This window comes from Pan paniscus, chromosome 19 (assembly GCF_029289425.2).
Source record: "Pan paniscus chromosome 19, NHGRI_mPanPan1-v2.0_pri, whole genome shotgun sequence".
In the NCBI taxonomy this organism is placed as follows: Eukaryota; Metazoa; Chordata; class Mammalia; order Primates; family Hominidae; genus Pan; species Pan paniscus.
The window spans coordinates 13,096,375-13,117,821 of record NC_073268.2 but is presented as its reverse complement, the minus strand read 5'-3'; the positions used below and the strand labels follow the sequence as shown (position 1 = coordinate 13,117,821).

General features: G+C 46.7%; 4 protein-coding genes across 24 annotated transcripts in view; 3 read left to right on the top strand and 1 right to left on the bottom strand.

The window, feature by feature from the left end:
- NLRP1 (NLR family pyrin domain containing 1) overlaps positions 1-20,903 on the top strand; it is a 97,929-nt gene extending 77,026 nt beyond the window's left edge. For 9 of the 16 annotated variants that reach the window (XM_063598915.1, XM_063598912.1, XM_063598919.1 and 6 more), the window contains one exon: positions 5,849-6,334. In XM_063598915.1, the coding sequence (XP_063454985.1) occupies positions 5,849-5,936 (88 nt within the window). In that variant the 3' untranslated portion in view covers positions 5,937-6,334. Of the gene's footprint in view, positions 1-5,848; positions 6,335-6,417; positions 6,557-11,373; positions 12,859-20,638 lie in introns of those variants that run through there. The other 7 variants (XR_010110608.1, XR_010110610.1, XM_063598916.1 and 4 more) reach the window with 4 other exon arrangements.
- Positions 6,693-7,128, top strand: LOC117974258 (uncharacterized). The gene has a single exon (XM_034941382.3). The coding sequence runs from the start codon at positions 6,765-6,767 to the stop codon at positions 7,122-7,124; it is 360 nt and encodes a 119-aa protein (XP_034797273.1). The 5' UTR covers positions 6,693-6,764; the 3' UTR covers positions 7,125-7,128.
- LOC100973474 (uncharacterized) lies at positions 7,394-8,293 on the top strand. The gene is made up of 2 exons (XM_034941381.3): positions 7,394-7,690; positions 7,771-8,293. The coding sequence occupies exons 1-2, from the start codon at positions 7,398-7,400 to the stop codon at positions 7,922-7,924; spliced, it is 447 nt and encodes a 148-aa protein (XP_034797272.1). The 5' UTR covers positions 7,394-7,397; the 3' UTR covers positions 7,925-8,293.
- Positions 16,895-21,362, bottom strand: MIS12 (MIS12 kinetochore complex component). Of its 6 annotated transcripts, XM_055101017.2 has the most exons (4): positions 21,021-21,148; positions 20,001-20,704; positions 19,104-19,497; positions 16,895-18,870 (listed from the first exon to the last, which is right to left on the bottom strand). In XM_055101017.2, the coding sequence occupies exon 4, from the start codon at positions 18,828-18,830 to the stop codon at positions 18,213-18,215; it is 618 nt and encodes a 205-aa protein (XP_054956992.1). In that variant the 5' UTR covers positions 18,831-18,870; positions 19,104-19,497; positions 20,001-20,704; positions 21,021-21,148; the 3' UTR covers positions 16,895-18,212. The 6 variants fall into 6 exon arrangements, with proteins under 6 accessions (XP_054956992.1, XP_003810212.1, XP_063454996.1 ...); XM_003810164.6 differs by lacking the exon at positions 20,001-20,704 and having other exon boundaries at positions 21,021-21,314; XM_063598926.1 differs by lacking the exon at positions 21,021-21,148 and having other exon boundaries at positions 20,674-20,831.
- Between the last annotated feature and the right edge of the window lie 85 nt (positions 21,363-21,447).

Here is a 21,447-nt window from a genome sequence, read left to right as displayed (position 1 = left end):
GCCTCCTGAGTTTCCAGTAACTGGGACTACAGGCACGTGCCACCATGCCTGGATAATTTTTTGTATCTTTAATAGAGACGGGGTTTCACTGTGTTAGCCAGGATGGACTCGATCTCCTGACCTCGTGATCTACCCGCCTCGGCCTCCCAGTGGGATTACAGGCGTGAGCCACAACACCCAGCCAATTTTTGTAGTTTTAGTAGAGGCAGGGTTTTACCACGTTGCCCAGGCTCGTCTGGGACTCCTGGACTCAAGCACTCTGCCCACCTCGGCCTCCCAAAGTGTTGCAGTTACAGGCTTGAGCCACCATGCCCGGCTGAATTTCTTGATTCTTTAATGGCTGGTTTTTGTTTTCTTTTGATTTTAGAAGGCCTTAATTTGAAGACCTTTAATTTAATTTAATTTAATTAATGTATTTGAAGACAGTTTGAGGGAGAACAAAATGTCCTCACAGTTATTTTTTCATTATTTTAGTTGAATATATCTATAATATAGTTTATGATTACAACCATTTTTAAGTGTAAGCACATTCACCTCGACGTGCAACGATCACCACTGTCCATCTCCAGAATTTTTTCATCTTCCTTAATTGAAATTATGTACCCATTAAATAATAATTCCCCATTCCTGCCTCCTTTCAGCCCCTGGGAACCACTATTCTACTTTCTGTCTCTTTAAATTTGACCACTCTAGAAACCTTATATAAGTGGAATCATACAATCATCGTCCTTTTGTGCTTGCTTCTTTCACTTATCACAAAGTGTTCAAGGTTTATCCATGGTATTGCATGTGTCAGAATTTTTTTTTTTTTTTTTTTTTGAGATGGAGTTTCGCTCTTGTTGCCCAGGCTGGAGTGCAGTGGTGCAGTCTCAGCTTACTGCAACCTCCACCACCCGGGTTCAAGCCATTCTCCTGCCTCAGCCTCCCAAGTAGCTGGGATTACAGGTGTCAACCATCATGCCCAGCTAATTTTTTTTTTTTTTTTTTTTTTGTATTTTTAGTAGAGCCGGGGTTTCACCATGTTGGCCAGGCTGGTCTCAAACTCCTGACCTCAGGTGATCCTCCCGCCTCGGCTTCCCAAAGTGCTGGGATTACAGGCGGGAGCCACCGCACCCAGCCAGAATTTCCTTCCTTTTAATGTTGGAAAACATCCCATTGTATGTCTATGCCACATTTTGGTTATCTGTTCATCTGTTGATGGACACGTGTGTTGCTTCCACCTTTCGGCTATTGTGAGTAATGCTGCCATGAACATAGGTGTACAGATATCTCTTTGAAACCTTGTTTTCAACTCTTTTGGGTATATACCCAGCAGGGGAATTGCTGGATTATCCTCACAGTTCTTAACCATTTAGTGTGGGTCAGCTTCTGGGTGGATAGAGTAATGGAAGGAGAAGAATGATGTTGCTGAATTGGCTGTTTGATGATTTTTTTTTTTTTTGCTTTTTGAGACAGACTTTTGTTCTTGTTGCCCAGACTGGAGTGCAATGGTGCCATCTCGGCTCACTGCAACCTCCACCTCTTAAGTTCCAGCGATTCTCCTGCCTCAGCCTCTCGGGTAGCCGTGATTACAGGCGCCCACCCCCATGCCCAGCTAATTTTGTATTTTGAATAGAGACGGGGTTTCACCATGTTGGTCAGGCTGGTCTCGAACTCCTGACCTCAGGCGATCCACCCTCATCCGCCTCCCAAAGTGCTGGGATTACAGACATGAGCCACCACACCTGGCCCTGTTTGATGATTTTTGTTCTATAGGAGCGGCACAAAGAGAAGAGGACAGAACAAAAGTAACCAAATCTATTCTCTCTGAGGAAGACCATATGTAGAGAGCAGAGGTCTGTGTGTGTGAAAGAAAACAGGGAAGAGGATGAAAATGTCCAGAGTGGTGAGCTCTGCTAGGCCCTGGAATGAAGCTGAGATGCTGGAAGCGCTAAGTTCTCTCTAGTGGGAGAAAAACCACTGTGGAAAGCTAATCATTTGATGTAGAACCTCACCAATGACCAGGAAGAAGCAATCAGTGCCCAGCTAGGCTAAACTGGGCCTGCGATAGGGTGTGAGTAGGGCCAGCTTCCTGGAAGTGCAACCTGTGCAATGGCAGTAGGCCCCCATGCTTGGGGTTTAATGCGTGGCAGTCACTGCCTTGAAACTCTTAATAATTGTATCTTTGAATTTGTGCTTTGTAAGTGAAGTTTGATGGGACCTGGAGCATGCATAGGGGCAGGAAGGGAGGGTAGGGGGGCTTGGAGCCACAGCTCATGTGGAATCCCACCTGCCAGGTGCCACCTCACAGCCCCCAGACAGGTTCTTAGCTTCCCACTGTCTGCCCCGTGGAGCCCCAGGCTTTACTCAGCCTCCCCTTCTCTGCCTTGCTCAGCAACCATTGCTACCCCTAACCCCAGCAGGGGACTGAGTGGAGCACAGGGATGATGAGCATTGGATGTGAGCTCCCAGAAGCCTCTCAGAGTGGGGCAGGCAGCTGACCCTGCACTGGGCTAGAAGTGCCACAGCACCTTCAGCAGGTGACTAGGCTTATCCAGGCACATCCTAGTGTAGAGGTTGCAATACACTTGCAGGTTTCCCATCAACTGTGGGTCTGGGTAGAGGACCTGTGGAAAGGGGAGATTCCTGGCTTGACTTCCCTTCTCCCAGCCAGGGCACGCACAGAAATTAGAAGTTGGCAGGAGAGGAATTCGGCAGCCATGGTTTCCAGGATAACAAACAGCTGTAGCCCAGGCAGCAGAGATTCCCGGAAGGTCCTTCTCTCCCACCCACCCACTGACACATACACCCCACCACCACCACCACCACCAAAGCCTGTTTCCTCAGCTGGGCATGAACACTTCGAGCTAAAAGTGGCCTTTGTGAATTTTGCCTCTTGCTCTGTGTACACATTCTAAAGGGAACAAGTCTGTTTTGCTGCAGGGTGAGGCCCAGAATGCGGCCTGGGAAAGGCTAACAGGGCACAGTCTTTGATGGTGAGCAAGCCTGGGGTGGGTAGCTGAGGGGATTGGGAGGTATACTTCTTACCCTTGGGTCAGAGAGATGTGGGTTAGAACCCCAGCAGTCAGTGTTTTATTCTATTCTATTCTATTCTAATTTTTTTGAGACAGAGTCTCAGTCCATCACCCAGGCTGGTGTGCAGTGGTGTGATCTCAGCTCACTGCAACCTCCGCCTCCTGGGTTCAAGTGATTCTCGTGCCTCAGCCTCCCAAGTAGCTGGGATTACAGGCATGTGCCACTATGCCTGGCTAATTTTTGTATTCTTAGTAGAGAGGGGGTTTTGCCATGTTGGCCAGACTGGTCTCGAACTCCTGACCTCAGGTGATCCACCTACCTCAGCCTCCCAAAGTGCTGGGATTACAGATGTGAGCCACCACACCCGGCCCCCAGCAGTCAGTATTAGTGGCAGATTTTAGATTCCTTCACCTCTCAGCCTCAGTTTCCTCATTGGAACATTGGAGAAAATACTGGTGCCTAATTTAGGGGGTCATGAAAATTAAGTGAGACCATCTCTGCAGAAGTGTTGAGCACAGTTCCCAGCACACAGTCGGTGGCCAGTGATTGGCTGCTGCTGCTGCTGCTGCTGCTATCATCCATGTGTGTCCTAGGATTCCTCATAGAGGGGGTCACCAACATGATCAACTGGCCATTGTCCGGATCCAGGCTTTGGCCTGGCAGACTCAAATCTCTGATTCCTATTGACTCAGACAGTGTATCTTTCTTCCAGAGGCAAATACCCCTAAATGGATGAAGGAAACCTATCAAAGTATAGCACCTGAGAAAAGATCCCCCTAGAAGAGGCCTCTCTCACCTCTGAGAGGGGTATGTACTCTGGGCAGGTCCCAGAAGCAGGAGCTAAAGGTAGCCTTTGTCCATTCAGGGGTTTTTTTGGTTTATTCTGGCTCCAGGCCCTGGACTCATGAAGTTTTTCCTGGAACACTCTGGTGTCGAGCAGAGTGTGAAGTTGTAGCTTGGGATCTTCCAGTATCTGTCCTGTCAGGGATGTCTAGTGGTCCTGAAGTCCCTGGCCTGGGACGAAGTTAGCTCTTGTTGCTGGGCATAGGCATAGCTTGCACCAGGATGAGGCCATGGAGTCAGCCAAGCTCTCTCAATTCCTGACAGACAGAGCCCCCAGGGGTCACCTGGGCTGGGACCAGCACTGTTTTGTGATATATTCATTTCTGTACAGGTAGACCAGGTAAAAAATAATAAGGTGTCCTAGAGACACCTGGGCCTCTGCTGTCTGAGCTCCGGATTTAGCCTCACATCTTCTCAATATGCAAAGGACCCTGCAGTTACTAAAGCATTTTTAACACCTGCACTCCTCACTGACACCCAGCTCCTCCCCAATAAGCCTTTGCATGGTTCTGCCCGAGACCCTCTTGGTTACTGAGACTTCCCCACTACCTACTCCCACTTAAACTGCATAGGTAGGTTTGGGTGACTTTCTCAATGCCACAGCCTTACGTAAAGCTCTTCCATCCCACTCTACACACCCTTCCATTCCACCTTGAAAACCCTCTCATTGCACCCTACACACCCTTTCATTCTAGCCTTACACCCTTCCAATCATCCATCACACAATTCCATTTCACCCTTCACACCCTTCTATTCCACCTTGAAACCCCTCCCATTGTACCCTACGCACCCTTTCATTCTAGCCTCACACCCTTCCAATCATCCATCACACAATTCCATTTCACCCTTCACACCCTTCCAGTCCATTATTCATTCACACCATTTCATTCCATTCTTCACGCCATTCCATTACAACCTTCATATTCTTCCACTCCACCTTACACACCTTATATTCCACCCTTGACACTCTTCCAGTCCACTACATGTCCTTCCGTTTCTCTCTTCACATCTTCCATTTCACCCTAAGCAACCTCCCATTTCACCCTTCACACCCTTCAATTCCACCCTTCACACCCCTCCATGACATCCTTCAAGCTCTTCCATGCCACCCTTAACATCCTCTCATTCCACTTTTCACTCTCTGGTCCTTCCATGTCCTTCCATTCTGCCTTCTGCAACCTTCCATTCCATTCTTCACATTCTTTCACTCCACCTAAACCATACTTCCATTCCACCCTCCACACCTTTCAATTTCACCCTTCATATACTTCCACCCGGCTTGGCGCAGTGGCTCATGCCAGTAATCCCAGCAGTTTGGGAGGCCGAGGCAGGTGGATCACTTGAGGTCAGGAAGTTCGAGACCAGCCTGGCCAATGTGGTGAAACCCTGTCTCTACTGCAAATACAAAAAATTAGCTGGGCATGATGGTGTGGGCCTGTAATCCCAGGTACTCAGAGGCTGAGGCAGGAGAATCGCTTGAACCTGGGAGGCAGAGGTTGCAGTGAGCCAAGACCGCTCCACTGCACTCCAGCCTGGACAACAGAGCAAGACCCCGTCTCAAAAAAAAAAAAAGGAACTGCACCATTTTACATTCTCAACATCACGGATGAGGGTTCCATCTTCTCCTCATCCAGCCAACTGGAAGCCCTTTTAGCTGAGGTGGTTAAGCTGTGAGAACCAGAGTTTGCTGCTGCCGTTATTCACTGCATCATTCATTCAGCAAAAACCTGAGTACCTACCACTACCTAGTAGGCTCTGGCCATGCAAGAAGTCCCTGGCAACGCTGTAGGATAGAGAGGAACAGCACCCTGGTTACAGCGTTTCAGCACCCTGGCCTTGGTTCACCCCGGGCCTTTCACTTGCAGGAGGCAGGGAGTTCTCTGATGGCAGTTTGAGTTGGATTTGCTGCAACTAACAAAGCTGGCCAGTGGACCTCTCCAATCTACTGGGACTCAAATAAATCCAAGTGATTGTTCTCCCTCCATTCCAGGAAGGAACACCAGCCAGCCGTGGAACCTCAGGTGCAACAGAGACGCCAGGAGATGCTAGTGCCCAGCAGCCTGCGGCAGTACCAATGAAGCCAGAGAGGGCTTGGTGGATGACAAGGAGGCCTGAGTAGACCGCAGGTGGGTCTGAGAAATGGGCTTAGGTGAGGCAGGTCTTTGAAGGATTTGTTCTTAATCATATGCGAGATGCTCAAAAGGCTGGATTCCTGCTTTTGTGGGTGAAGAGCAAGAAGAGAAAACAGGTTGTACACATACAGATGCAGATGGAGAGACAGAGAAAAAAAAGGAAGAAGGCAGAGAAATGCACCAATTCTTGAGCTGTATTATCTCTGGACCTTGGGATTGTGGGAGGCTTTATTTTACTACTGATTTTGCCTACACTGTTTTCTCAATTTCTAGTTTTCTACAAAGATGATGTGTTCGCTTTTTCACGCATTAAGATTAAAATTTAAAACAGACCACACAATAAATATTTCTTTTAAAAGGAGAAATATGCCCTGGGGAAGCTCCCCACGCAGCTGAGAGCCTGGCTGGTTGCATTTCGGCTTCTTAGGTGCCAAGCCTACTAGTGCCCCGGGGTCCCAGCCAGCGGCTCGCGTTTCCTCCCCCTTGCGCCGCCAGTCTGGTTGCCATGGAGACAAACCTTGCTGCGCAGAGACTGCCGAGCCGCAGGCAGCGGCGCTGGAACCCGGCGAGCCAGCCTCTGCAACAGGCTGGGGGCGGAAGGAGGAGCTAGGCGAAGCGGCGCCTCCGCTGAGAGGCCCGGCGGACCCTGCAGAGGCCCCCTGCCCCTCTGGCTCCGCCCCCACCCGGGTCGCTAGAAATACAGCCGCAGCCCCGCCCACCGCCCACTGCGCTCTGACCCAGACCCGGCTGACCCACCTACCCGCGATCCTGCCCATGGCTGACGGACTCTTTCGGCGCAGACCCTGGGGTCTCGAGCAGATTCGCCCGGACCCCGAGTCCGAAGGCCTGTTTGACAAGCCTCCCCCGGAAGACCCTCCCGCTGCCCGCGGGCCCAGGTCGGCGTCGGCCGCGGGCAAGAAGGCTGGTCGGCGCGCGGGCGGGAGGGCGCAGGGGGGCCGCGCCGGGCAGCCCCCGAAGGCCGCATCGCGCCCCCCGCCCAAGAAGGAGGCGCCTCCACTGGACGAGGGCTGCTATCTCGACCATTTTCCGCACCTCTCCATCTTCATCTACGCAGCCATCGCCTTCTCCATCACCTCCTGCATCTTTACCTATATCCATTTACAGCTTGCCTGAGTGGCCAGCGCGGGACGGGGTGGGCGCAGGACCGAGCGGGGAGGGAAAGGGAAAACAGGGCTCGGCATTTTGTGTTTTAGAACAGCGCTGCACCCCCTTCATGTAGCTTTCGATGCTTGTTTCTTTCCGTCTTTGTTGTCACTATCTTTGTCTATCAGTACGAAAGTACAAAGTAGCTGCCGGCAATGAAATAAGGGTGCTGTTTGCACCTGCAGGTTACGGGTGGAGGCGTTTAGAATTCTGGGGTGTGATTGAGCCCCGTTTATAATTAGAATGTCCCTGGACCCCTACCACTCTGTGACGTGGGGGCACGCGCAGGGATCCCATCATTTTGTGTTTGGGGAGCTCAGAGTGCGCCCAATCTTGGAATCTTTAAGGGATGAGCCAGACCCAGACCCGCGGCCTTCTAGAGAGGGTCCGGCAGGGAGGGTCGGCGCCCTGGCCCGGGGTGGGCCGGAGCCCTGTGATGCTGCATCGCCCCCAGGAGGAGCCAGCTGTGCCCCAGAGTTGGCGCGGCCGAGAGAGGACAAGAGCGCGCAGCAGGCGAAGCTGGAGGGCGGGACTCGGTAAGTGGCGTTCGTCGGGGTGTCGTGCTGCGCCCCCAGGGGCTCTGGCTGACCACGACTGTGCGTTTTTCCTGCTTTAGACTTTGTTGTCGCTGCCCGGAGGAGTCGAGACTGGTACCCGGAGGAGGTGTCTCACCAGGAGACCACGCCCTGGAAGTGTCCGGGACTCGCGGGACCTGTGGCTGCAGACCCCGCGGGCACGCAGGCCCGGAGCTGGCGCACTCCTCAGGATGAGACTCTGGGGGCCCTAGCCGGGGTCCACGGGAAGGCTGTCCTTGGGGACTCTAGGATGGCTTCGTTCTGGCCCGGCGCACTTTTGGAGCTGTGAGACCCAAGACAAAAGGGGCTGAGGGATTTCTCATTGACAAGAGTTCGTGCGGGAAAACCACCTGACCCCTAGGGATTTGTCATCTTAGACTCAAAAGGCTTAATACCAGAAACCACCTTGGCAAGATATTTACCCACCGGCCATCTCTGTTTACTCATGAATGTTAAATGTCAAAACGCAGCGCTCTAACCCTGCATATTATTTACTTGCAAATGTCTGTAATCTGTAATTGTAATGCCTCTGATGGAATAAATTATCTTTTTCAGTCTCCTCTATATTCAATTCTCCATTAATTTCCAACTCTTCTAACTTCTTCTGCCAAACTTCCTAGTCTGCTCCACAGCATCCCCACCGTCCCTCCAAAACAGACTTAATCCTGTGACCCAGCATTCCAAAATATAGCCTCTCCCTCCACTAAATAGCTACAAGGCCTTTCAATGGCATCTTTCTCCACATCAGGTCCTCACAACATGCCAGTATCCGAGTCTACCATCCCTTATGGCAGATCAGCCACTATCCCATTGTGGCATTGCCTACTGCCCCTCAGTATTTCGTTTCCACTTGCCTCCATTATGAAGACCGAGTACGGCCCCCCAGCTAAGCTCTGGAATTTTCCCCCTGGGTCTTTACAAACGCCCTGTTTTCCAATATCAGGGCCTTGCCATTTCTCAGTTCTGACTTCCCATAATCCCGTATCACTCTGTGCCTTGATATCTTGCCCCCGGACACTTGTTTCAGTGCCACAAGTATGACATCCACTGTTCCCCAATGTCAGCCTGTGCTTTACAATCACACTTTACTACAGCAATTCCCCCACAGCAATCGGTGGCACTATTTCCCAAAATTAGGTCTCCAGGCCGGGCTCGTTGGCTCACGCCTGTAATCCCAGCACTTTGGGAGACCGAGGCGGATGGATCACGAGGTCAGGAGATCGAGACCATCCTGGCTAACATGATGAAACCCCGTCTCTACTAAAAATACAAAAAAAAAAATTAGCCGGGCGTGGTGGTGGGCGCCTGTAGTCCCAGCTACTCGGGAGGCTGAGGCAGGAGAATGGCATGAACCCGGGAGGCGGAGCTTGGAGTGAGCCGAGATCGCGCCACTGCACCCCAGCCTGGGCGACAAAGCGAGACTCTGTATCAAAAAAAAAAAAAAAAAAAAAGTGTCTCCAAAGGACCACAATATTTATCCCTCACTGGTTTCCACCTTTCAATCGTGGATATTCGATCTTCTGCTATTGCTTAGTATTGAGTACTCACGGGCTCCCAATATATAGCCTAGCGCTCTCCAAACATTTGATCTCATTGTTTCCCTTTCATACATGCCCTGTTCTCTCTCATACAGTCCCTTAGTGACTACTCGGTATGTGATCCCCCAGCTTCTTTTCCTCCGTCAATCTCCTGATAGTAGACTCCTCCTCCTGTTCCAAAAACCAAAGGTCCCTGTTCCTCAACATTCGGTCACTGTTCCACAATATCATGGCCCTTTTTGTGCCACAAAATCTGGGCCTCCATTTTCTCTTTTTTTTTTTTTTCTTTTTTTTTTCGTGCAGTGGCATGATCTCAGCTCACCTCAACCTCTGCCTCCCAGGTTCGAACAATTCTCGTGCCTCAGCCTCCCAACTAGCTGGGACTCCAGGTGCGTGCCACCATGCCCAGATTTTTTTTTTTTTTAGACTGAGACTCACTCTGTGCCCCAGGCTGGAATGCAGTGGCCTGATCTTGGCTCACTGCAACCTTTGCCTACTGGGTTCAAACAACTCTCCTGCCTCAGCCTCCTGAGTAGCTGGGATTACAGGCGTGTGCCACCACACCCGGATAATTTTTTTGTATTTTTAGTAGAGACGGGGTTTCACCATGTTGGCCAGGCTGGTCTTGAACTCCTGACCTCAAGTGATCCACCCGCTTCAGCCTCCTAAAGAGCTGGGATTACGGGTGTCAGCCACTGTGCCTGGTCTGGGCCTCCATTTTCTACCCCAAATTCCAACACCTGGTTCCCATGACTATACTGTTATTAGATCTTATTGCCTCTACAATATTAATATTGGCTTCAATATTCTCCTAAATATCCAGCCCCATTTGATCCCCTTATTTCAGTATTTATTGCGTTGTTCCCCAAATACTTGATTATTGTCTCAATATTGTACTCCAGTCTTCCTTGACACTCACCCCATCACTGCTGTCTCCAATATTAAACTCACTCCAGCCCCCAAATTCATTTTCTTCCCATACCCCCATATTCTCTCCTATCAGCCCATCTCTCTTCCCCATACTTCTCCCAATTTCACTCTCCTTCAAATTCCTGGTTCCGTAGAGCTCCAGTACCTGGCCTGTATTTTCTAATCAATATTAAATTTCCATTACTCTCACGTCATCTACACAATGAGATACCACTTAATCCTCACTAAGTATTAAGTGTACACTTAATCCTAAGTATTAAGTGTACACTTAATCTGTACACTTCAATGTGTACACACAATAAGCATGTACTTTTAGTATCATCATGCGTCTAAGGTGGCCAATTTTCCTCTTATATAGTTTGAGTTATAGTTTAGGTATCCCAGGAATATGTGATGACATATCTCCCTACTGCCCACCTAATTTCGCAGTTACTGCTTTACCTATATTGAGCTTGCAACTGTCCTCCAATTTCTGGGAGTCCAGTAAGAGTTTCCTTTGTCCAAAATATCAAGCCTTTCCCCGTCTGCTTAGTATACACGGACAGCCTTTTAGGCCATAAAAACAAATGGGCCCCCAAGCCAGGTGCAGTGATGCACACCTGTAGTCCCAGCTACTTGAGAGACTGATGCAGGAGGATCCCTCGAGGCCAGACATTTGAAACCAGCTAGGCAACATGGCAGAGACCCCATCTCCAAATAAAACAAAAGGAAAAAACAAACAAACAAGGACCCATTTTTGGGGTCCTTGTGCCGTGCTGCTCAAGAATCAAATTCTACAGTCTTATTAGCCTGGCTGAGGTCACATGCCCATCTTTGGCTAAAAGGCAGAAGAGTTATCTTAATAGGCAATCCTGTGAAAATAGCATGCAATAGGAAAGGAATAGTTCCCAGAGGAAAACTGAAGAGCCATGGATGCTAGGCAGGTGAAAAGATCAGATATTCAGTAAACTGACTTTCGGTAAGTCACAAAGGATGAAGGTAAAGCCAACTGTTTCGGGTAATTTGGGTTGTCAGTGGTAGGTAAATAGATGGAGACAGTGAAGTAAGCAGTGGTTCTGAATATCATGGAACAGTAGTAAGTTTAAGTTGTTGAGAAACAGTTGAAATTTAGCTATTTGAAACAGTAGAAACTGATACTGGGAAAATTGATTAATTTTTTTTTTTTTTTTGAGACAGTCTCGCTCTGTTGCCCAGGCTGGAGTGCAAAGGTACAATCTTGGCTCACCACAACCTCCACCTCTGCCTCCCAGGTTCAAGCAATTCTCCTGCCTCAGCCTCCGGAGTAGCTGGGATTACAGGTATGCACCACCATGCCCAGCTAATATTGTATTTTTTTAGTAGAGATGGGGTTTCTCCATGTTGGTCAGGCTGGTCTCAAACTCCTGACCTCAGGTGATCCGCCTTCCTCGGCCTCCTAAAGTGCTGGGATTACAGGCATTAGCCACCGTGGCTGGCCAGATTAATTTTTTAACTATGTCATTGCTTGTTAGAGTCAAAGCACCGGAGATAATTATCAGCAAAACAGAGACAACCCTTGCCTTCATGGAGCTCACTTTGTTAATGATAGAATTTAAACATGTGGCGGCTTAGTGTTTTATTTAGTGTGAGTTCATTGAATTCTCACAACCCTGTGAGGTAGGTTCTATTATTCTTCCCATTTGGCAGATGAGGAAACAGGCATAGGTGAAATGATTTGCCCAAGGTCACAGCAATGGAGCAAGATTTTGAACCCAGGCATTGTTTCTGGAGTGTGTATTCTTATTTTTACCAGCTATATTAAGACATAATTCATATAACTCATAACTCACTCATTTAAAGGGTACAATTCAATGGCTTTTAGTATACTCAGAGTTGTGCAACCATTACAATTGATATTGGGACATTTTTTGTTTCTTTTGTTTGTTTTTTTTGAGACTGGGTCTGGCTCTGTCACTCAGGCTGGAGTGCAGTGACACAATCTTGGTTCACTGCCACCTTCACCTCCTGGGCTCACACGATTCTCCCACTTCAGCCTCCTAAGTAGCTGGAACTACAGGTGAACGCCACAATGCCCAGCTGATTTTTGTATTTTTTGTAGAGATGGTTGGTTTGTTTGTTTGTTTTTTGAGACAGAGTCTCGCTCTATTGCCCAGGCTGGAGTGCAGTGGCACCATAAACTGCAACCTCCGCCTCCTGGGTTCAAGCAATTCTCCTGCTTCAGCCTCCCCAGTAGCTGGGATGACAGGTGTACGCTGCCATGCCTGACTAATATCTTGTATTTTAGTAGAAACGGAGTTTCACCGTGTTGCCCAGGCTGGTCTCGAACTCCTGAGCTCAGGCAATCCGCCCACCTCGGTCTCCCAAAGTGCTGGGATTACAGGCGTGAGCCACCGCGCCTGGCCTCTAAGGGTTCTTTATATATTTTAGATACAAGTCCATTATTAAATGATTTACAATTTATTGTCCCATTCTGTGAGTTGTCTTTTCACATTTGTGATGGTGTCTTTGAAACACAAAAGTTTTAAATTTTGATGATATCCAGTTCATCTATTTTTCCTTTGTTGCTTATGTTTTTGGTGACGTAGCTAAGAAACTACTGACCCACAAAGATTATGAAGATTTAAACCTAATACATGTTTTCTTCTAAGAGTTTTATAGTTTTAGCTCTTAAATGTAGGTCTTTGATCCATTTTAAGTTCATATTTGTACATGGTGTGCAGTAGGATCCAACTTCATTCTTTTGTATGAGGGCGTCCAGTTATCCCAACACTGTCTGTTGAGAAGACTCTTCTTCCCCCATTGAATTATCCCAGCACCCTTATCCAAATCATTTGACTGTAAATGTGAGGGTTAATTTCTGGTTTTTGTTGTTTTTTAAAAGTATCTGTGTGTGTGTGAGGGTTAATTTTTGGATTCTCTTTTTTTTTTTTTTTTTTTTGAAATGGAGTCTCACTCTGTCCCCCAGGCTGGAGTGCAGTGGCATGATCTCGGCCCACTGCAACCTCCACCTCCCAGCTTCAAGTGATTCTCCTGCCTCAGCTTCCCAAGTAGCTGCGATTAAAGGTTTGCGCCACCATGTCTGGCTAATTTTTGTATTTTTTTTTTTTATTAGAGATGGGGTTTCACTATGTTGGCCAGGCTGGTCTTGAACTCCCGACCTCAAGTGATCCACCTGCCTTGAACTCTCAAAGTGCCAGGATTACAGGCGTGAGCTACCTCACCTGGCCTGGATTCTTACCTCTATTTATCTATATGTCTATCTTTATTCCATTAACACACAGTCCTGATAACTGTAGCTTTGCAGTAAATTTTGAAATTGGAAAGTATGAGTTCTCCAACTTTGTTATTCTTTGTCAAAATTGCTTTTGCTAGTCTAGGTCTTTTGAATTTCTATATACACTTCAGGATCAGCTTGCCAATTTCTACAAACAAGTCAATTAGAATTTTGATAGGGATCGTGTCTTTATTAGCATCATGAAAACGGACTAATACAATGAGTTTTCTACATTTTCTGTTAAATTTCTTCAAAGGATTTTATTTTTGGTGTCTTCAAAATGGAATTGATTTCTCAATTTCATTTCCTGTTTGCTCATTGCTAGTGCATAGAAAAATAATTGAGGCTTGGTACAGTGGCTCATGCCTGTAATCCCAGCACTTTGGGAGACTGAGGCAGGAGGATCACTTGAGCCTGTGAGTTTGAGACCAGCCTGGGCAACATAGCAAGACCTCATCTCTACTAATAATTTAAAAAATTAGTCGGGCATGGTGGCAAGCTCTTTGTGGTCTCAGCTACTCTGGAGGCTGAAGTGGGAGGATCACTTGAGCCCGGGTGGTTGAGGCTGCAGTGAGCTGAGATCTTGCCACTGCACTCCAGCCAGGGCAACAGGGCGGGACCTTATCTCAAAAAAAGAAAAATAATAGCTTTTCTTACATTGATATTATATTCTGAATCCTTGCTGAAACTCATTTATTTGTTCTAATAATCATAACTATTAGTTCTAATAGTTTAAGATGACAACAGAATGGTCTTCTACAAGATCATATCATCTGCAGATACGATCTGTCTTTCCAATCTGGATTCCTTTTATTTCTCTTTCTTGGGAAACTTTCCTGGGTAGGATCTTCAGCAAATGCTGAATAGGATGCTGAGAGTGGACCTCCTTTGCTTTCTTTCCTGATATTCAGTATTTCACCATTAAGTGTGATGTGAGCTGTGAGTTTTTCATAGATGCCCTTTATCAGGTTAAGGAAATTCCCTTCTGTTCTTAGTTTGTTGAGTGTTTTTGGCATGGAGGGGTGTTGAATTTTGTCAAATGTTTTTATGTGTCCGTTGAGGTGATCATAGGGTTTTTGTTCTTTATTCTATTGAGGTGGTGTATTTCATTAATTCATTTTCAGCAGTTAAACCAACCTTACATTCCTGGGATAAATCCCACTTGGTCATCGTGTATAATCCTTTTTATATACTACTGGATTTGATTTACTTATATTTTGTTGAGGATTTTTTTTTTTTTTTTGAGACAGGGTCTCACTCCGTTACCCAGGCTGGAGTGCAGTGTTCATAACCATGGCTCACTGCAGCCTCAACTTCCCTGGCTTGAGCTATCCTCCCACCTCAGCCTCCCAGGTCTCTGGGACTACAGGCATGTACCACCATGCCTGGCTGATTTTTTCTAGTGTTTGTAGAGATGGGGTCTCACTATGTTGCCTAGGCTGGTCTTGAACTCCTGTGCTCAAACAATCCTCCCACATCAAGTCTCCCAAAGTGCTGGGATTACAGGCGTGAGCCACCATGCCTGGCTTTGTTTGTTTGTTTGTTTGTTTGTTTTTACAGAGTCTCAGTCTGTTGTCCAGGTTAGAGTGCGGCGGCAGGACCTCGTCTCATATTGCAACCTCTGCCTCCCGGGTTCAAGTGATTCTCGTGCCTTAGCCTCCTGAGTAGCTGGGATTGCAGGTGCACGCCAGCACGCCTGGCTAATTTTTGTTTGTTTTTTGCTTTTTGAGACAGTCTCACTCTTATCACCCACGATGGAGTGCAGTGGTGCAATCTCGGCTCACTGTAACCTCCACCTCCCGGGTTCAAGCAATACTCGTTCCTCAGCCTCCCAAGTAGCTGGGATTACAGGAGCGCGCCACCACACCTGGTTAATGTTTGTATTTTAGTAGAGATAGGGTTTCATCATGTTGCCCAGGCTAGTCTTGAACCCCTGAGCTCAGGCGATCTGCCTGCCTCAGCCTCCCAAAGTGCTGGCATTACAGGCATGAGCCACTGCACCCAGCTATGTTAAGAATTTTTTTTTTTTTTTGCATTTACATCCATTATGTAGTGGTGAATAGGCATGACAGTAGAGAATAAATAAAACCAGGGAAGGTTTGGTATTACAGAACAACGGGATCTCGTATTGGGGTGGGGGGGGGGAGTGAGAAATTGGGTGAGATTGATGCTGGATGGGAGATGGGACAATTTTATCCTTTATTCTCTTGTGGTTCTATTTATTCTGTTCTATTGATGCATTTTCACACGTTAAAACAACCTTGCATTCCAGGGAAGCAGAGAATGGGTAAACAACTGTATATAATTCTGATTTAGTCATAAATTTCTGAAGGGAGAATTTACTTATTAGAGGATGATAGGGTCAACTATATTATTTCTGCAGAGACACCACCATAACAAACAGCAACAGTAATGTCCAGCAATTATTAAGCATGTACTCAACACAAAATGGACCCGAGTTCAAACACTGGATTTCACCCTTCTATCCAGGTCATGACCATACTTAACTGTATTAAGATGAACCATATTACTGCATATAATAATGACAAGGCCTCAGCAGTAGTTTCCTTAATAGATAGCTTATATCCTCATGAACATCTCAATATTCTGATTTCACTAACATGCCTACTAATAGGTATATTGTTTCCTGTGACTGCTGTAACAAACTGATGACTTAAAACATATTCTCTCACAGTTCCGGAAGCCAGAAATGCAATCCACCTGTTGGCTCTAAGGCAGAATCTCTTCTTTGCCTCTTCCAGCTTGTGGGGGCTGCATTACTCCAAACTTTTTTTTTTTTTTTTCTGAGATGGAGTCTTGCTCTGTCACCAGGCTGGAGTGCAGTAGCACGATCTCCGCTCACTGCAACCTCCGCCTCCCGGGTTCAAGCGATTCTCCTGCCTCAGCCTCCCGAGTAGCTAGGATTACAGGCATGCACCACCACACCTGGCTAATTTTTTGTATTTTTGGTAGAGACAGGTTTTCACCATGCTGGCCAGGCTGGTCTTGAACTCCTGACCTCAAGTGATCTGCCCACCTAGGCCTCCCAAAGTGCTGGGATTACAGGTGTGAGCCACCATGCCCGGCCCCAACCTGCCTTTAGGTCATAATACCTCCTGCTTTTCTGTCTGAAATCTCCCTCTGCCTTTCTAAGGAGACTTTTCACTGGATTTAGGGTCCATCCAAATAATGCAGGATGATCTCCTTATCTCCATATCCTTAATTATACCTGTAAAGACCCCGTTTCTGAATAAGGCAACATTCACAGGTTCCAGGAATTAGGACATGGACCTATCTTCGGAGGGATCACTGTTCGACCCACTACAGTAGATTCTGAATAAGCTATAAATGTGAAAAAGATAGTGTTTTCAACTGAGTAAAAAGTCATACTGGAAAGAAATATACCATGGCATTATAGACAGCAGAAAATAAAAAACCAAACCCTTTAAAACACATATATTTAATGTACAGAATTGGAAAAAGGACTTCTTGATAATAAACATACTTCATGTAAACACAAGCTTTCAATATCTATGAATATTTCATTGCAAATACACCCTAAGTTACTTCTTCTCTACATAAAGGAGAAACTCCAAGTTCTGCTCTTTAGGAAGACATGGAGGGCAAGCAATACCTTAGGAACAACCATTGCTATTTCTCCCCTTTCCTTGGGTGACCTAACATTTTACAGGGACTAACGACATAAAGAAATATTAGATTCCATTGAGTTTAAACACAAATTTCCCACTGAGGGCATTAAATATTTGATGCTTATGAGTGTGAATAAATAATTAAATATTAGGTATAAGGCAGATTCCAAAACCAACTGAAGTATGAAAACAAATTGGCATAGATATCTAACAGTCAGTAAAATTAAATTTCACTACTGAGTATATGCTACATGCTTCCTTTTCTACTCCAGTGGGTTCTGCTTTTTTTGTCTAAGGTCTTCTGCTGGACTCTAAGACAGTCAATTGCTTAACATCACCAGGTTTTTTGTCAGGGGATTTATTTCAGAAATAAACCAACTTCTTTTTTATTAAAGGTCAAGGTTGTCTTTTTTGCTACATGCTTCTTTCCACTACATATTGACTCCCTCATGAAAGAAAATTCACAGGGCGAGAGCAAGTACTCTATGTTGGCTGTTCCGCAGTGTAATGACTGGTTAATAAAAGAGCCACTCAGCCTGGACAATATAGTGAGGCCTCGTTTCTGCAAAAAAATTAGCCAAGCATGGTGACATGCACCTGTGGTCCTAGCTACTTGGGAGGCTGAGGCAGGAGGATCACTTGAGCCCAGGACACAGAGGTTGCAGTGAGCCAAGATTGTGCCACTGAAATCTACTCTAACCTGGGTGACAGAAGGGGACCTTGTCTCAAAAACAATAATAATAATATTAAAGGAGCCACCCGTTTAATCCTTTTCTTGTCTGGTCTCATCCAAAGAGTAAGCCAAAATAATCAAGGTCACAAAGGACTTATGACCAAGGTATAACTCTGCAAATGTCTTTAACTGGTCATGGCTTCTTTGTTTGATCCCTTCCCACTTACTAGAAGACTCTAAGGAACAGATGCTTCAGCCTAGTTCAAAGTAGTACACTTCATACCTCAGCAAAGTGGACCAAAAAAGAGGAAAACACAGAATACAAGAAAGAGTTGACAAAGCAAATCTAATAAAAAGTATGGTTGGTTTGAACAGTCACTGGTATAAATTCCTTATGATTCTACTTTTTGACAGGCTCCTCCTTTTGACTACTGAGCAATTAAGATATTTTCAGTCGTTTCGATTCCTTTTCCACATTGTCTCTAATGTTCTGTAGTTTTCTGGAGTTCTGAACCAGGGATACTAAACTCTCCCTAAAATCACTAGTCCCATGATCTCTGCCAACATTATGAAGCTCATCAAAGAAAGTCAACGTCTGTTTGAGTTTGGCCTGAACAATTTTTTGCTCTTCTAATTCTGCAAGAAGGGCCTGCTTAGTACATAATTCAGTCTTGTACTTCTCCTGTAACTGTTCAATTTCTTTCTGGAGATGCTGAAAATCTTCCTCACTATAAGGTGTCTCCTTACATTTATCTTCAGGAAGCAAGATGTTTGAGGGAATACGTAAAATCAGCTGTAAAAACAGTTGCTCCATTTTGCTAAAAAGGTTATCAAAATGTCCTTTCATGAAGCAAAGAAACTTCTCTGTGCATTTGCGAATCTGCACTGGGCTAATGTCACAGTCTGGGATGCCATCCAGCTTCTTCAGAATAACCTGTTCAACGGCCTGCATCACTTCAAATAGGTAGTCTTGAAATGCAATGTAGATCCGAAGCATGCACGTTTGTGGCGTGAAGCCAAAGAACTGGGCCTCGTAGGTCATTGGATCCACAGACATCTTGGCTTATTTTGCTATATTATTTTCAGTCGTGAAAAACCTGCAAATGTAAAAATGAAATAATTCATTTGGAAAAAAAAAAATCTTCTGCAGGAAGTAACCAATCACATTACATATAGCAAACAAAGAAGCAAATCAATAAAAAATAAGGAGTTTGTGTTCCTTTATACCTGATGCCACTCCCACAACAGGATATAAACTCTTGCCTCTCTGAGGCTCCTTCCATCAGCCTATACCCTCCCTTTTCCCCTCCTCGTTGTTCACTTCCCTTACCTGTGACTTTGGCACAGATCAGTCTTCTGAATTATCATCCTAGACAACTTTGAAGTCTAGACAGATGACTTAACCAATGCCCTAGAGACTCAGTTTCTTGAGCTTCAATGACCTATAGCTCCACCTTTTAGCCACCTGGCTCTTGATATTTGTAACTACTCTTCCAAACTGCTTCTACTTTTTGACTACTGCCTCCTATACAATTCTTCCAAATCTTACTCATATACTCATATTATACCCTAATCTTCAAGATTTACAGCCCCTCCACCCTCTCTTTCTGTTCTCAGCCTCTGCCACTTCTCTTCTTTCCTTATTCATTTTAGGCCTCATGATCTATCATTTTGATCACTCCGTTGCCAATGTCCTCAATTTGCTTGTCCTCCAGCCAAGCCATCTGAAAAAAACCCAATTAGAAGATGAGTAAGTCCCTTGTCAGCTTTATAACCCTGACATGTTTTTTCAAGGGTCTGCGAGTAATTCCTCTCAAATATAAACATCTAGGAAAATAAAACCCCTATCTCCTTATCATTGTGGGAATTCAACCTAGGCATCTTTTTCTGAGATGAAATGATATGCTTGTCATAGAAATAAGAGAAATTTTATTATTCCTTCAGATACAGGCAATTAGCTAAAACAAACTGCTACTTCAATTATCAGGTGAATTTAGGATGCACTTTATGAAATAATTTGCAATAAGCAGTACAGTCAAATCTTCTTATGGGAAGATAAGATGCAGCCAATCTTAAGAATTTATGTTTGTAGGCTGAGCACGATAGCTCAAGCCTGTAATCTCAGCACTTTAGGAGGCCGGATGGACGGATCACCTGAGGTCAGGAGTTCGAGACCAGCCTGGCCAACATGGCAAAACCCTATCTCTACTAGAAATACAAAAATTACCCAGGCGTGATGGTGGGCACTTGCAATCCCAGCTACTCGGGAGGCTGAGGCAGGAGAATCACTGGAACCCGAGAGGCGAAGGTTGCAGTGAGCCGAGATTGTGCCACTGCACCCCAGCCTGGGCAACAGAGCGAGACTCTGTCTCAAAAAATAAAATAAAATAAAATAAAAATTTACGTTTGTAATGGCTAAATATGGAGTGGTTATAACTGTTTGACTGTATATGTAAGGTAGGATTTCTTTCTGTTTTTCTTTTTTTCTTTGAGACATGTTCTCGCTCTGTCGCCCAGGCTGGAGTGCAATGGCACGATCACGGATCACTGCAGCCTCAACCTCCCGGGCCCAAGCAATCCTCCCACCTCAGTCTCCCAAGTAGCCGGGACAACAGGTGCAGGCCACCATGCCTGGCTAATTTTCTTGTTGTTGTTGTTGTTGTTGTTTGAGACAAAGTCTCACTCTTTCGCCCAGGCTGGAGTACAGTGGTATGATCTCGGCTCGCTACAACCTCTGCCTCCTAAGTTCAAGTGATCCTCTTAGCTCAGCCTCCCAAGTAGCTGGGATTACAGGTGGGCGCCATCTCAAACAACAACAAAAAAATACACTTCCTTGATTAACTCCTTTCTTCGAATTCCCATTAGGACTTCTCTTCGGGCACTGACTGATGAACATCTACCGCCTCATCTTCTCTGCTAGACTTAGAGTTCCTGAGAGCAGAATAAATGCGGCTTGATCAGTATTTGCCGATTCAACGCAGAGGTGCCCAGGTCATCTCGGCGAGTTGAGCTGTCTAAGACCCCGCGATCGCGCAGGACAGGACCCAGAAGCCAGAGCGCAGGAACTGCTTCCGGCCGGCTCCCGGCTTCCGTCGGGCCCCGCGCCCGCGCTGCATGCTGGGACCTTCAGGTCGGAGCCCGGGGTGAGGCCGACACACAGGCCGCCGCGCTCCCTCGCGAAGACGCTTAAGCCAGTCTCGCCCGTCCCCGCTCCTCCTCAGAGAAAATGCTGCCCCGCAGCACTTACCGGAGCGACCATGAGGGTGACGAATTCGAGCACACACAGGCTTCCCGCCACCTCCTTGAAACCGCAGCTGGCTTGCCAGGGACAGACGGCGCGGTTGGCTCCCCAAAATTCCGACTGATACGCGCCTCGGCGAGCGAAAGCAAACGCGGGATACTCTCGCGTTCCTGATTGGCTGGTTTTGGACACCTCAATTATGACAGAAAGGGGCCGGGCGGGAAAGTTAGCTGTGGCCGGCGGGGATTGGCAGAACGAACCTGTACTTACTCGTTTTTCCCGGACGTTGGCTGGTGGAGAAGAGAGGGTGGGGAGATGGGGCGCTGGGGGGCGGTGGCGACGCAACTCGTGATTGGCGGATGTGCGTTCCTTAGGTCTCTACGGATTGGCGGCTGGCCGGTTGCTTGGCGTTGATTGGGCAGTCGCGGGAAAA